General features: G+C 45.8%; 1 protein-coding gene and 1 long non-coding RNA gene across 2 annotated transcripts in view; both read left to right on the top strand.

Moving 5' to 3' along the window:
• LOC119127438 (C-type mannose receptor 2-like) overlaps positions 1 to 16,478 on the top strand; it is a 36,304-nt gene that overhangs the window by 10,509 nt on the left and 9,317 nt on the right. The window contains exons 28-36 of the mRNA XM_037259378.1: positions 673 to 798; positions 873 to 974; positions 1,048 to 1,077; positions 1,142 to 1,279; positions 1,633 to 1,785; positions 1,943 to 2,077; positions 2,162 to 2,310; positions 2,384 to 2,504; positions 2,577 to 2,628. Coding sequence (XP_037115273.1) covers positions 673 to 798; positions 873 to 974; positions 1,048 to 1,077; positions 1,142 to 1,279; positions 1,633 to 1,785; positions 1,943 to 2,077; positions 2,162 to 2,310; positions 2,384 to 2,504; positions 2,577 to 2,628 — 1,006 coding nt within the window. The remainder of the gene's footprint in view (positions 1 to 672; positions 799 to 872; positions 975 to 1,047; positions 1,078 to 1,141; positions 1,280 to 1,632; positions 1,786 to 1,942; positions 2,078 to 2,161; positions 2,311 to 2,383; positions 2,505 to 2,576; positions 2,629 to 16,478) is intronic.
• Positions 11,555 to 11,809, top strand: LOC119126798. Its single transcript, XR_005098705.1, has 3 exons — positions 11,555 to 11,579; positions 11,655 to 11,702; positions 11,768 to 11,809. It is a non-coding gene; the product is annotated as an uncharacterized LOC119126798 (long non-coding RNA).

Below are 16,478 nucleotides of genomic sequence, written 5' to 3'. Positions count from 1 at the left end.
AGCAAACGAGAAATAGAAGCTAAAGTAAATCGAAAAAGGCGTCATGTCTTCGTCCGCGGTCTTCATACGCGGAAGGCTGGCCATGAATTTAAAGTTAAAGTTAAAAAAACTTTAACTTTAAAAAAGTTAAAGTTAAGTTAAAGTCCCGATGATCGTCACACACACATCTGGGTGTGGTGAAATTTGTCCTCTGCATTTAACCCATCCCCGTGTGATTTTGATCCATCCCCTGGGGGAGAGGGGAGCAGTGAGCAGCAGCGGTGCCGCGCTCGGGAATCATTTGGCGATCTAACCCCCCAATTCCAACCCTTAATGCTGAGTGCCAAGCAGGGAGGCAATGGGTCCCATTTTTATAGTCTTTGGTATGACCCGGCCGGGGTTTGAACCCACAACCTTCCAGTCTCAGGGCGGACACTCTACCACTAGGCCACTGAGCTGTCTTTGATAAAAAGCTTTTTTTCCTGCTACGCCTTCCTTTCCAACTCAAAACCTGATAAACCCGAGATATGGCCAGCGTTGCTTTGTTTTTGTTTTTTTGTTGTTGTTCTTTCACTCTTTGTTGCAGTATTGTTAGCGCTTTGTCACGGCTGTGCCGCAACCATCAAGTTGTCGTGCAGAGTCAAGTGTGAGTCGTTATGGAATCATCTTGCATGTTCTCCTTGGGATCCAAAGGTATCGCCAAGCTTCTGGGGATGAATGATGATGCCTCACTGTGGTTGGGCGCCGACGCCTCCATCAAGCGTGACGGCGACAAGTGGACTGACGGATCCCCCTTCTCTTACCTCCACTCGAGTGCAGGTCGGGCTGAAGCGGTTGTCAGCTGCACTTTGGAGGAACGGATGAGCGCTCAGATCTTGTCTCCCTCCCTCCAGGTGTCGCTGAAGGGGGGAAATGCCTTTCCTTGCTCACTGGCAGCGGCGACTGGAAGCGCGACAAGTGCGACGAGAAGAGAGGCTACGTCTGCAAGAAAAGAGGTAAGTGAGATGTGATGCCCCGCGGTGGACAGTCATCGCGTGTCGACATCCACGTTCTGTTTCCCGCTTCTAGGAAAGACACATCAGCTGCCGCCACATGACGGTAAGTCGCCTTCAACGTCTCTGTAAAAAAAGACGGAGAGAAGTCAACGGTTGTGCTCTCACAGGCTACAAGGAGGAACTTCACTGCCAAGACGATTGGAAATCCCTTGAATGTCCCGATGAAAGAGTCATCCGCATACGGTGGGCTTTCCATGGACGGAAGCGTAGCGACGTCTGTCCGAGTGGCGGCAGCGGATCACGCGGTAAGAATCCTCCGGTGGCATCGTTGTTTTTGGCTCGCTGTCCTGGAGCCTTTTCTGTCACGAGGTTTTCACACGCCGTCAGCGTTGGCGGTAACTCGTTTGTAACATATAACTCAATATCAATATCCGTGGGCATTGACGTGTGAGCGAAGGCAATAGAAAATGTTTATTTAACTTTTTCTTTGAATAAAATAGAAAACGATGAAAAAGAGCGAAGCCGGGCGCTTCTTTGATTCCTCTTTTTCTAATAGTCATTAACCATTAAAATTCCCTACGTCCTGTAACAAGTTGAAGTCAGTATGTAAGTGTGCGAATACAATGCGCGTGAAATGGTGGTGTGTTGTCACTTGCAGATGACTGCAGGGTGGAAGGGGCTCTCCGGTACTTTAGAGGATTGTGTGACAACTATCAGATTTGCCCCATTTACCCCATTTACCTTACGGATACGGACTCCTGCCCTGGTGTCTCCAAATACCTCCACGTCGTCTACAGCTGCGAGAAGAAAGGTGGGCTTCACATCCTGACACTTGTCGATGGATGATATGCCAAGGAAAGAATGCAACGGATCGCCAGATAGAGCGTCGGCTAGGAACGGGTGACCAGACATGAGAATGAATGAGCGAGCGTTCCTTCCACATTGTCTTTTTTTTTGTCTTTCCTCAGTGTGTCTTGATAGTCTGGGCATCGCTGACGGGAGAATCCCAGACTCTTCTTTTTCAGCCTCTTCCTCTGCGATCAATGCCGAACCTCACAAAGCGCGTCTGGGGGGCAGCGGTTGCTGGAAACCGTCCAAAATACGTACGTAAAAACAAAAAACACAGCTCTCCGTCGTAGTTGCTGGTAGTTTGGTATCCTGAGCAATGGAACGCCTTCCGCCCTCAGTCGGCAGCTGGATCCAGGTGAACCTCGGTCAGAACTTCAAGGTGACAGGCGTCGAGACCCAGAGCTGTACATACCGATTGCAAAGTTCCAGCAGATTTGCGATGCTGTTCAGTACTGACGGAGTGACTTGGCATCGCCACCCAGTACAGGTGAGCGGTCGTCGACTTGTTTCGTCGTCCAGGCTGTTGTCATTCATTGCAAACACGCGTGTTTTGTTTCCAGCCTGCCTTGGGGACGTATATTCTAACCAGGCCCGTGTTCGCCCAGTACGTCCGCCTCCTGCCAATGTTTTTGGGCCTACGCTTTGACGTCTTAGGGTGCACGTCTGACGACACCCCTCGCAGTGAGTACGACGTTTGGAGTGCAGTGAGAAACTAGCAAGAAACGGGCTTTGATTTTCCCTTCTGACCCACAGACATCTTATGCAACAGCACAGCCACCGACCTCGGCCTCAACGGTTCAATGACGTGAGTCAGACTTGGTATGACGTTTCTTGCCGAAAAGGCCTCCCTCGCCAACGAATGTCTTCCACCGGGTCCGGGTGCCCCTGGGCTGCGCCCAAGCCGGCTACAAGGTCTACGGAACACGGCTCCACAAACAGGTATGTTAATTACCGCACGACCTGCAAGCTGAGTTCTTGTTCTATGTCTGAGACGTTCTCTGAGTGCAGGACTCAAACATCTGTGCGGCTGCTATTCACTCGGGCATCATTGAGATTGGAGGAGATGTGACTTTGCTGAAGAGCCTGCCACAGAAAGCCTTCAACGGCTCCACCTGTAACGGAATCATCTCGAAAGTGTGCGTGCTCCGCTTTCACTGGCGAGTCCACTTATAGACGCCCGCTCAATTCTCACTTTACTCTGTCTGCAGATATGTTGACAAAATGGGATCCGTCTCCGTACCTTCACGTTGCTGACATGGGTGAGTAGACTGTCCAGAATAGAAATCCTTTCTTCACGTTGACGCCATCTTGCACGCAGAGCCGAGATGCTCGTGACCTGACTGGGAGGAGTTTGCGGACTTCTGCTACAAACATTTTTGACACTAAGAAGTCGTGGTTACGGCGCTCAGACACTCCTGCTGGGGGTCTCGATGCCAATCTGGTGTCCTTTCGCTCTGATGACCTGCGCGGGATTGGCTGCAGACCTCATGAAGCTTGGTGCGGCGGCGAGCAGCGCGCTAAGCGTCGCGCCGCATCTGCTCGATATCTGCCATATCTGGAAGCGAATGAGAAGCTCTGTTGCCGTTTGTCCTCTGCAGCCCCTGGAGGACACGTGGACCGGACTGAACGACCTGGTCAATCGCTGGCGAGATTCGTGTGTCGGAGGACCGCCAGGAAGGTGCCGACCTTCACCAACTGGGCTCCTCCGGGAAGACCTACCGGCCTGATGGAGAATTGCGTGGCCGCCTTGAGCCAGGTAGGTGCAGAAAAGATTGAAGAACCCGCTCGCCGAAGACAAGTTTAGATTTAAAATCAATTTCATTTGACTTTCAGTCTGGCAAATGGAAGAAGATGTCCTGCATGGAATTAAACGGCTACGTGTGTAAGATGCCCACAGCGCGTTATCCGCTGGATTTGGAAAGTGCCAATGCAAGTTGCTAGTATTCATATGAATGCAATTGACCTTGCATGATCATTCTGCTTGGTTTACCATGCATTTTGATTGATTTACCATGCATTGTTATGATTGATTAACCATGCATGAGTCTTTTTGTTAGATTTACCATGTGTTATTATTCTGTTTAAGTTACCATGCATTCTTCTTCTTGACTTAACATGTGATATTATGATTTACCATGCATTCTTATTATTTTGTTAAATTTACCATGCATTATTATGATTGATTAACCATGCATTAGTCTTTTTGTTAGATTACAGTGTTATTATTCTGTTTAAGTTACCATGCATTCTTCTTCTTCGTCTTGATTTAACATGTGATATTATGATTTACCATGCAATATTATTTTGTTCAATTTACCATGTGATATTATGATTGATTAACCATGCATTAGTATTTTTGTTAGATTTACCATGTTACCATGCATTCTTCTTCTTGACTTAACATGTGATATTGTGATTTACCATATTTTGTTCAATTTACCATGCATTTTTATGATTGATGAACCATGCAGTAGTCTTTTGTTACTTACCATTCTGTTTTAAGTTACCATGCATTCTTCTTCTTGACTTAACATGTGATATTATGATTTACCATGCATTCTTCTTCATCTTGACTTAACATGTGATATTATGATTTACCATGTTATTATTCTCTTAGATTTACCATGCATTCATAATTGATTTCTTATATTTCATTTACTTATTGTTAAATTTACCATGCATTATTATTCCATCTGTGTTGATTTTACCAGGTTTATTTGACCCCCAAAAAAACAATAAAAAAAATAAAAACAATTGGTGTCACCCTGTTAACTCCATTTAATAGTTTACTGATTTGGACAGGGCATTTGAATATCTGGTCAATTTGATCATAATTTATTAGTCCCGAGGTACGAGTATTAGTCAGACTTCCTCATGACGCCATTTTGGTGCATTTTTGCATTGCTCTTTGTAACAATTTGGAAAAAAAGATGTACTCTATTGCTATCCACGTCATGAAATCAATCCATTGTCCTGAAGTGCTTATCCTCACGAGGGTCGCGGCTAGCTTATTCCAGCTGGGGGCACATCCTGAACTGGGTGCCAGGCAGTGGCAGGACCACATAATTCCCATCCCCCCCCCCCCTTCCAAAAAAAACAAAACAAAACAAGTAGGAGCGGTCAATCGGCCTATGATTTTGAAACGTGGGAGGAAATCTACGCATGCAAACATGCAAACCCCACACAAGATGGCCGGAGATGGCACTAAAGCCTGCGCCTAACTACTGCAACAAATCAAGCATTAGACATCAAAATTCCACCACACTAGTGTCATGTAAAAAACAAAAAAGTCAGCAAGCATGACAAACATGGAAACAAATTGATGGCATCATGAACCCCTGACTGTTTCATGCAAAGATGGCACTGCACTATTTTAAGCACTGAACCGAACTGACCCAATTGCAAATAGGCTACATAAAATACATCTGGGTTTTTTTTCATGCTCACTGTGGTACCTCTTTTTTTTTTTTTTTTTTTTTGCTCTGGAAAGCTTTTGATTGTACAGACAACTAGTGTATCCTAGGAATGGACAACCTTCACACGGTCATATACAAGGGAAGCAAACTAACTCAAAACATCCATTTAGCATACGCAAGCAGAAATAACAGATGGTCACATCATAAAGATTTAATTGCAGGCAAACAATACTATAAATATTAAGCGCACACAATATAGTATAAAAGAACGTTCTTTTTTACAGCCTCTGCGGTTGCCAATAAACAGTGAGTGTCAAATGACGACGGATCCTTAATGCAGTGGACTTGAGCCACTGACAGATGGCGACATTTTGCTTCTTTAAACATACAAGTTTTGGATGCTCACCTGCTCTCGACATTTTAACTTGCAACAAAACGGGAACACTTCTAAGAAATACAAAGAGCACATCGATCAATGCCCTTCTTGGTGCTTATTTTGGGCTTGATCTAGTTTCAAGGTAGAAGATTTCAAGCAACATATTTAGCTAAAGTTCGTCCTGCGTCAGTGGCATTGCAGGAGCTTGAAATACGCGACGCGGTGACGTCATCGCTAGAAATTAAATGTGTAATATCTACAAAACCGTAGCAGCTCAAACGAACGTTTTTACGGCACAAACGAACGGTACCATTTTGGGTCCGTTTGGCAGTAAATGGGGGGAGGGTCGACGTCACGATCAAAATGAAATGTGTAATAGCTTCGAAAACGTACGAAGGTTTTTGGAGCACCAACGAGCGGTAGCCATTTTGGGTTCATTTGGAGCAGATGGGGCGCTGGGTGGACTCTGGATGACCTATAAAATAAAGTCTCATAACTTGAAAATTCCGTTGCAGCACAAACGAATTTTATTTACGGCACAAACGAAATAAAACTGTTTTCCTTCAACGTTGCCTGGGGTTAGGGGGCCAGCTTCAACGCAGGTGTAACATAGGTAACAAGCGCCGTGGCCGTTTGTGTGTCTGCGCCCTCTTGTTGAAAGGCTTATCGGTCCATCCGTGGATTTTTGTTTTCTGCTTTTGTTGCTGAATATTGATTGTCCACAAAACCAACACTGGGTCCCCATTGTGACCTGCAGTGAAAATGAAAGAAAAGTTCACGTTTGTTTTCAAAATTTGCATTCTTTATTCAACTGTTATTTCTTTTTTTATGGACATTTATTTCGCGCACAGCCATGCCACTCGAGACATTCCAAGACATCTCATGTGGGGAATTTTGTCCCTAAGTGGATACCTTTTAGTTGTTATTATCAATTTGGCCCGTGAACAACTATGTGTCTTTGTGCTCTTGTTAAACAAACGTATCGTTGTGGAAGAAGCCTTGAACGTTCTGACGACTCCCCCGCAGCAAAGCCAAAGGAGTGTGATGAGTAAAAAGTCATTTTTCAATTTGTTCGCCATTGCTGCGTGGTGCTGTCACGTGTCTGCCGGTCGGAAGGAACAACTCGGCCCCGCCCTCTGGTTTCAGGCAATCTTGGACTCGTAACATAAGTAACGAGCAGTGTTGCCGTTTGTGTGTCTGCTCCCTCTTGTCGAAAACCGAGCCCCCTTTCTAGACCGGTTTAGTCGACCTCAAGATCTTAATGAAAATAGTCAGGCTAACTGGTCGATCAGTGGATTTTTGATTTCTCCTTTTGTTGCTTAATCCTGATCAATTGCTTCCCCTTTACAAGCAACGCCCAAAGGAAAATGCACGTTCACAGAGAAACAAAGATTCAATAAAAAGATGATACTTTTTATGATCATATTTATATGATAGATATCATGAATAAAAAGTATTGTACATATGGTTTGTGCTTTTGCACTCGAGGCTTGCGAGGCTGAATTGGAGACGCTTTCCCCTTTCATTTCTCTCAGATTCATTTGCTCATCGTTCATTTTCATTCAAAAGCACGTCGGCTAAATGTATTTTCTCACGTTCTCTGAAAATCAACAGGAATTCTGAGAGGCGTGAATGGAAAAGCTTCTGTAGTCTTGTCTATATCCTTGAACATAAATTGAGTGACACCTCATTGAATTCCAACTTTCGCACTTGGATTTAATTATTTATATTTACAGTTAAACGAGTTGACTGCTTTTCGCTGTTGTTCCACGTCCTAGAACATTTACAAAGTTACAAAAATGAAAGGACTCAAAGGGGCAGTGCTGTTTCCCCTTTTTTTTTTTACTTTTGGTCATACGCACACGCGCGCCGCCGCCCCCCACGTAGCTTGAGAGTGCTTTGAGCCTTTGAATGTGACGTGTTTGACGTAGGCGTTGTGTGGGCGCGGCATGCTTCGGGCTCGGAGCAGAGTGGATCAAACTTCCATTTTCCTCTGGACTACAATCCACTGGCTATTTTCAGTGAGGCGACTTATCATTTGTTTTCTGAATTCGTTGCGACCCCCAGTGAGAGGGGGGATTGATTTTCCTCCAACAGTGTGGATAGAATTAAAGAATGTACTTCTCCTGATTGGCATATATTGGACATGTGCTTCAGGTAAGCAAATTGTAACTTTAGTCCATTAAAACAACAGTAAAGAGCTGGAGAAACGATGGAATGTACTGTACTGTACTGTGAGTTAGCATGACTGCATCTGCTTATATTCTCACATTACGGTGCCTGAGATAAAAAATAAATCATTGCAATGTCACAAATTTGGACGACAACAACTTTGATGAATTTAGAAGAATCCACATTATTCGGACACTTTGATGTAGTTGCTGTGTCCAACTTGGTTTGAGAGGAGCCCAATCCGGACCTTTCTTGTTATCGAGGCTTGCCTTTATCATCATTGTCATCATTCATGCGGGCTGCTGTAATGTCCGAACATACGAGCAACTTGACTTTGAAATGACGAGCTAAAGCCGTTGAGTCAAGTGTCTTGGCTTTTTTTTTTTTCACGGCGGCAGACGAGCGCTTGTGAATTTTAAGTGCGCAATGGCTGTCGGTATGATTATTGAAGTTGAGCATATAACTTCAAAATATTCAATCTAAAATTGCTCTTTTAGTTTGAAAACCGAATGTGTTTATATGTGCTGTCGCGTTACTGGGCTTTTCCTTCCATCTCTCTTTTCTGCGTTTGCTTTTGATTTTCTGTCGCTCTGTTTTTTTTTTTTCCCCCCTAAAACATGGGCGCACTTGGAATTCAGGAGGCGGCTGATTGGACTTTGTGACACTTAGATGAGTTGCACCGTTCGGGTTTAAGACAGAGAATGTCAACAAGACACGAGAATAATAAATATATATAATAATAAGAATGATAATAGTGATAATACTAGTTTAATAATAATAAAAGTAATACATTTATTATGAATAATAATGATAACAATAATAATAAGAATATCATTTCTTATACAATATATTATGCACATGTGTATAAGACAAGATATTTCTTGGCGCCCCTATTATAAGAATATTTTCATGATTTATATGAGCTAATTATAATGAATAATAATCAATCATTATTAGTCATTATTATTAATAGTTTCTTACAGTCCTTGATACAGTATGAGCAATAATTCTTACAGCCCCTTTATACAATAGATATTTCTTAGCACCTCCGTTATAAAAAATCATGGTTATTATGATCTAAATCGAGATCATAATCATTGTTATATTAATAATATACTGTAGTAATTATATTATTAATAATACACCTTCGTGTTTGGTCTGTTATCATCACACAAAAAAGTTGCAACACAGTTGTGCAGTTCATAATATCGCTGCGCATCATCAAAATGTGTCGGCATAATGTTTTCAAAGATTGCAAAACTGAGTAGGACTTTTATGAGACTCTGATTTCAGTGCGTGTTCATTTCACCTAGTGAATCGCAGGGCGCATCTGAATAATTGCATTTGCCCCTCAGAGTCCATGCTTATTAGGTTTGATTGAGTGAGTGAGTGAGTGAGCCCGCAGTTTAAAAGCCCTTTTTCTCCATGAAACACAGTCTTGCTCGGCTTTGTACTTTGATATAAGGAAGGACGGGCTCTTCTTGAGCTAAGAAGGGGGGGAGCGGTCCAACTGTTGCAACGTGTCCCATTCGATTGAGTTGCGTTGTGCTTTAGCACCCTCCAGTGGTGAAATGTGTGCTGACCTGATTGAGCTTAGGTCATTGGTCATCGATATGCCACACGTGCGTAACTGCTGGGTGGGGTAATTGCTGAGGGTGAAGATGATGATGGCATCTTTTAAGTGGAACAACTTGCACCATTGGTGGGCTGACTACCTACTTTTTGCCCCACTGTACATCTGAAGCTTAGTATCATCACTTTGGAGCAATTGTGTGCAATCCTTGGCAGGCGTAAGTGATGCTTTTATGCGAACAATCAGCAGCTCCACTTTGCTGCATGATGCTGGCTGCACCCAAAAATGAAGGACAGGCAAGTTTTTGGAAGGGGCCAAAGCGACAATGGCCGTTGGCCCCTCCATCCCCCACCCCACCCCTGACAGAATCCTCATGCATTTGGTTGAGATGCCCCCAATGAAGAGCACAGAGTAAAAACATGCAAGTGTTCCATCAGTGTGCTCTGATCTGTCCGCCTGATCCCCAAATTGTGCCTTCAGCCAACAAGTGTCTTACCGGGTGGCTCGAGTATGGTACCAACTGCTACAAGAAGGTGGAGAAGCCCAACGGTTGGCTGGGGGCCCGGCACCACTGCGTCTGGCAGGGCGGCGACCTGCTCTCCATCACCTCCTCGGCCGAGGAGGACTTTGTGAAGCGCACCATGGGCGAGGACACCCGCTTCTGGCTGGGACTCTCCAACCAGGTGAGACGGAAGCGGCAGTGGACTCTGCAGGAACAACTGGAACTGTTTTCTTTTTTCCCCCCAGAAATGCGACGACGTCTGGTGTCGCTTTGTAGCCGGAAGCCAGGAGCTGATCTGGTCTGATGGCGAGACAACGACACACACCAACTGGGCCTTAGACCGATTTAAAAGGTAAGAAGTCACATCTTCGCATGCTGTTGTCAGGCGGACACGCGTAAAGGTTCTGGAACCAATTTTGAGAACGAGCACTCAAGGAAAAATAGGAAAATGTTCCTTTTTATAATCTACCGACAGCGCCGACGTCGCGTCCTGCGCCTACGTCAACCAAGGAGCTTATGTTTTGCCTGGGAGGTGGAGGTCTGGCTCCTGCGCTTCCTCGTTGGCCTACATGTGCAAACGGCCGCAGAGTAAGCCTGCACGTCTGCGGTCACGTTGCCGTTGAAAGGCGCAAACGGTCTTTTTTTTTTTTTTGCAGGCTGCCCGGAGGGACGGACGTGTACCTCCAATAGTGTTTCTGCTGTAATGAAGAGTGAGTTGCAGCGCGCTTATTTGCACTTAACCATCTCGTCATGGTTTCCTCCTCAATGTTTTTCTTTGTGGCCTCAGCTTCCGACTGCGGCGATGGCAACTTCCTTTATGGCGATGATTGCTATCTTTTTGACGCGAGGCACAGAAATTGGGAGGATGGCGAGAAGTTTTGTGTCGCCCGGCGAGGCCACCTGGCTAGCATACACTCTGAGCAAGAGGCCCAATTCCTTGTTGGTGAGCACCAAGAAGAACCGCCACAGTCGTCATTTGGCTGAAGCTCTTCTTGCCCTGAAGCTCTTGTTCTCCTTCCTTTCATCAAGATCACGCAAGTTACTTGTTCGTTTGGTTGGGAGAAAAGAAGAAGTGCAACAACTACGGGTGGACTGACGGAACAGCTACTGTAAGTGGATTGCTGAAGGCCTTTGGAAAAGTCATGTTGCAGGCATCCGTCTTGTCTCGAGGCATCGGGCAGCCGCTTACAAAGTATTGGCGCTCTGATTTTAGAGAGGAAGCGGTTAAGATGATATATCCTGGATGGTGCCTCGGGTTTGTCTTTAGGTCTTCAGGGTTAGTTGCTTTGTGCACGTTTTCCCCAGACATTTATTTGGGTTGCCAGGGCGGGCACAATGTTTTATTGCAATGTTCATATTACTTTGACTGACAGGGTTAGTTGCTTTGTGCATGTTTTTCCCAGGCATTTATTTGGGTTGCCAGGGCGGGCACAATGTTTTATTGCAATGTTCATACTACTATGACTGACAAAGTGAAACCAACAACCAAAGTGAAACTTTAATGAGAGAAGGTACGAAAACGCTGCAAGTGAGGAAATGCGGCGGGAAGATGACCACATCGAATGCAACGCGCTAAAGTTCTGTCCAAAATCTCATCCGCAGGACTACGGCAAAACTTACCACCAAGGCGGTGGTGTCTGTTCTTATTTGAGTTCCAGCAAATACCTGAACAGAAACTTTTACTGCAACAACAGATTCCCACCGGTCTGCAAAACAGGTGCAAACGTCCCACCCGAGCGCCCCTTTTGGATGCGTGAAGCATTTGGTCATATTCGCTCCCCTTTTTCTGCAGCCAAGCGCGGAGGGCCTCCACAGCTGCCACCATTAGTCGGCCAGCCGGGTAGGTGTCCCGCACTGCCGCCGTCTTCCGCTGTCTTGCGCCGTCTTACGCCGTCTGGCTCGCAGCCTGGACTCAGAAATGCGTCTGGTGGCTGGACGACGCCACCAACGACTTCTGCTACCTGATGATCCGCCAGCCCATCAAGACCTGGCAGGAGGCGCAAGCCGACTGCCAACGCCTCCAAGGGAACCTGCTCAGCATCACCGACGATGATGAGCAGCGCTTTGTATATGGTAGGCGGCCATGAATTGAAATATTGGTGGTGTTGTTGTTGTATGTTCATTTCGAACCTATTTAAAACGTGACAATAGGAAAATAAAACACCACTTTAAAGTGCCATATATATCTAAGTCACTGAAACAAACAACCCAAAAACCCCAACAACAAAGAATGCTCGAGTAGGAGGAAGCAGAGCTGTTTAGATTCCCACCCTAATCCGTTCAACCAATAATTCAACACATAAATCAATAAAACACAAGTAGATACACTTTCAGATTCCTTTTTGCCTGTGTGTAGTCAGTTTTGTCTGTTTTTCCCCTCATACATGTTAAGAAACCAGTTTTTCGACACTTTTTTGGAATACTTTTGTGTTTGCACAATTTTCATTTTCCAGACCATTCCACAATTTCACCCCACAGACATCCTCCATCCCCACATTTACTTGAGCTATTTTCATGTCATTGACCAGATGAAACGCTTTTTGCAATTTCACCACTCACTTTTCTTATTCATTGTAATCAGTTGAGGTTTTGCTTTCACTTCTCTTTACAATCTCTACTACTACTTTTGTGCCAACTGCACCAAGAAATATTTAAGCCTTTCGCTCCATTTGCCCGAGTCTGTCTGGATCCTGTATTTTTCTTGCCGGCTGGTCCCACATTTATGAAAAAAAAAAAGATTGAATCCATTTACCACCCCTTTCATCGTGTATTGATGGGTCACTTTCAATGTATATATAATTTTGTTTTTAGCTCCGTTGCACTGTAATATTGCCCCCTTTGTATTATTTTTACTACAATCTAACATTTTATGATAACGTTCCTTCTTACGTGTCCTCATAATGCTGGTTAATTTATTCTTGTATTTTATGAATTGTTTACACAGCGTGTTCTTCTCCTTGCAGGCCTTTTTTAATCCTTTAGTGACCCATGGGCTCTTTGCCTCTTTTTTGTATTTGTTGACAGGACAGGTTTTATGGTATAATGTTTGAAAGAAAGTTAGAAATCCACGCTCCTTCCTCGTCAAGCACATTCCAGTCCTGTTTCAACACTTGACTCTTCAATATTTGTATGTTTGTATTTCAAACCGGTTGGTGTCCTTGGGTTTCCAGTAGTTAGTCGCAGAAAATAAATACAGGCAAATGGTCTCTATATAACAGCCCACTTTTTTATGTTCTGCATATGGAAAGGTTTCTAGTCCTAAAGTGTTTTTGTCATGAATGCGGTTTGTGTTTACCTTTGGTGTTGTGTGTTTTGGCATTTGCTCAGCTCCTTGATGACGAGAACTTTGGCATGTTGTGGTGTTTGATATATAATTCAATTCCTTTTGAGCTGAGAAAGTCGATCACACCGGAGCTCAACGTATGACGCGTCCTCCTCACTCGGCTCCTCTTGACGATGTCGTTCATTCCGGTACAGGTTACGTCAAGCCTCTGACGAATGCATCCTCTCTGTGGTTGGGCGCCGATGTCTCCGTCAGTGCCAAAGGCAGCGAGTGGGCTGACGGATCCCCGATCGAATACGTCCGCCCGACTTCAGGTTTTTCGGAGACGGTTGTCTGCTGCATTTTGGAGGAATGTAGGAGCACTGAGATCTTCTCTCCCGCCCCCCAGGTACCGTCGATGGTAATTGTCTTTCCTTCCTCACTGGCGACGGCGACTGGAAGTACGACTCGTGCAACAACGAGAGAGGTTACGTCTGCAAGAAAAGAGGAAATGGTGAGAGGCAACGCCCCACCGACTGTCTGTCGTCGCCCCTTGACGTCTGTCTGTGCCTTGATGTCTCTTTTCCTTTCCTCTTGCAGTAAAGGCTACGCCGGCGGCTCCTGACTGTAAGTCGCCTTTGACTGCGTCGAAAACAATGATCCTGGAGTCACACCATGCCAACCAACAAATTGTGTGCTTTTTCATTTTTATGAAATACTCAGCCACGTGTTGAATGTTTTTTTTGCATCGTCTTAACTTGTACAGCGGCACTTTGTATGCGGCCGTGGTTGTTTCTCAAGCGTGAAGGTGTATTTTCCGGAATCCGTTCAAAATGTAAATGTCTCTGATGCCATTGGGCTAAGCTAACCAAGTCAAGTCCCGGATCTTCCAATTTGCCTGAGAAAATGTAGATTTGGCCAACCGTGACCCGCAAATTGCCCTTTGCTCAAAATGGTGGACTGAAGGGCAAAAACAGGAGTGTGCTCTGATCTGTCCGCCTGATACCCAAATTGTGCCTTCAGCCAACAAGTGTCTTCCCGGGTGGCTCGAGCATGACTCCAGCTGCTACAAGAAGGAGATGATTCCCAACGGTTTGGCTGGGGGCCTGGCACCACTGCTTCTGGGTGGGCGGCAACCTGCTCTCCATCACCTCCTCGGCCGAGGAGGACTTTGTGAAGCGCACCATGGGCGAGGACACCCGCTTCTGGCTGGGACTCTCCAACCAGGTGAGACGGAAGCGGCAGTGGACTCTGCAGCGACAACTGGGACTGTTGTTCTTTTTCCCCCCAGAAATGCGGCAAGGTCTGGTGTCGCTTTGAAGGCGGGAGCCAGAACCTGACCTGGTCCGATAATCAGACAACGACATACACCAACTGGGCCTTAAATCAAGTCGAAAGGTAAGACGTAACAACTTTGCATGCTGTTGTCAGCCGGAGGTTCTGGAGCCAATTTTGAAAACGGCCACTTGGGGAAAAAAAAAAAAAAAAAACACGGGAAAAGAATTCCTTGATTTTTTTTTTCTCTCGACAGTGCCGACGTTGCGTCCTGCGCCTACGTCAACCAAGGGGGAAGTGGTGAGCCTGGCAAGTGGAGGTCTGGCTCCTGTCATTCCTCATTGGCCTACATGTGCAAACGGCCGCTGAGTAAGCCTGCACGTCGGCCGTCACGTTGCCGTTGAAAGGCGCAAACGGTCTTTTTTTTTTTTTTTTTGCAGGCTGCCCGAAGGGACAGACGTGTTCCCCCAAAAGGGGTCCTGCTGTAGTGAAGAGTGAGTTGCAGCACACTTATTTGCACTTGACCATCATGCAAGATGACCATCTTGTCATGGTCATGTTTTTCTTTGTGGCCCCAGCCTCCGACTGCCAGGACAACACCTTCCACTATGGCGATTATTGTTATCGTTACGAGAAGACGGAAAAAACCTTTGACAATGCCGAGAAGTTGTGTCGTTCCCGGGAAGGCCACCTGGCTAGCGTCCACTCCAAGGAAGAGGCCCAATTTGTGTATGGTGAGCACCAAGAGGAACCGCCGCAGTCGTCATTTGACTGAAGCTCTTCTTGCCCTGAAGCTCGTGTTCTCCTTCTTTTCCTCAAGATCACTCGCAGACCTCACAATCTGTTTTCGTGGGACTCAAGAAGGAGGACGACGACTACGAGTGGAGTGATGGAACAACTTATGTAAGTGAAATGCCTTTGAAAAACTCATTTTTCAACAGCTGAGCTGGCAAAGTCCAAATTTGAGTAGGATAAAAATAAAAGTGGACATAGGAGAAATGCTGCTCGAGGCTTCAAATTTGGGATTGTTTTGGAAGGGAAATGGGCAAAACTTGGGCGTGAGTGAGCGATTGCCGAGGAAGGGCGTCGGGAAGCCGAGCAGAGTCCAACATGCTCATGTCGTCCGCAGGACTACAACAACTGGAAAAATGACACCAAGGGGGACTGTGCATTCCCAAATTCTGTTGGGGAGTTGAGTGCCAGCTCTTGCACAACGGAGCGGCCATTTGTCTGCAAAAGAGGTGCAAACGCCCCTCCCGAGCGCTCCTTCTGCACATATCAAGCATTTGCTCATATTTGCAAACCCCCCCCCCCCATTCCCCTACAGCCCAGCACGGAGGGCTTCCACAGCTGCCATCACTAGTCGGCCAACCGAGTAGGTGTCCCGCACTGCCGCCGTCTTACGCTGTCTTGCGCCAGCTTACGCCGTCTGGCTCATAGGATGGACTGACACATGCGGCTGGTGGTTGAACAACCCAACCAACGACTTCTGCTACCTGATGATGCGCCAGCCCACCAAGACCTGGCAGGAGGCGCAAGCCAACTGCCAACGCCTCCACGGGAACCTGCTCAGCATCACCGACAACCATGAGCAGACCTTTGTACATGGTAGGCGGCCATTTGTTGGTGTCATGAATGGATGAACGGACGGATGAATGGACGAATGGATGAATGAATGAATTAATCGAACAAACGAATGAATGGTGTCGTTCCAAAATGCGCCTCATGGGCTCAATGAGCGGGTCAGTAAAGCGTATCTCTGGAAGATCCACCTAAGAGCACCCCAATCCACTGACTCTTTCAAAACCGGACTTAAAACTCACCTCTTTACTCTAGCATTTCCGTAATTCCTGTTCTCATATCCTAGTTGTCGTCCAGTTGTTTTATACTTGTCCGACGCTTTGTTTTCTTGTTTTTACTTGCCATGTAGCACTTTGAGATTCCTCCGAATGGAAAGTGCGTTATAAATATAATTTATTATTATTATTAGATCCTGTTCCACCTTTGCCTTGGGTCCACAGGTTACGCCATGTCTCTGCCCTCTCTGTGGTTGGGCGCCGATGTCTCCACCACGGAAGA

Source organism: Syngnathus acus, chromosome 9 (assembly GCF_901709675.1).
Source record: "Syngnathus acus chromosome 9, fSynAcu1.2, whole genome shotgun sequence".
Classification (NCBI taxonomy): domain Eukaryota; kingdom Metazoa; phylum Chordata; class Actinopteri; order Syngnathiformes; family Syngnathidae; genus Syngnathus; species Syngnathus acus.
This window is presented reverse-complemented; position numbering and strand designations above follow the sequence as displayed.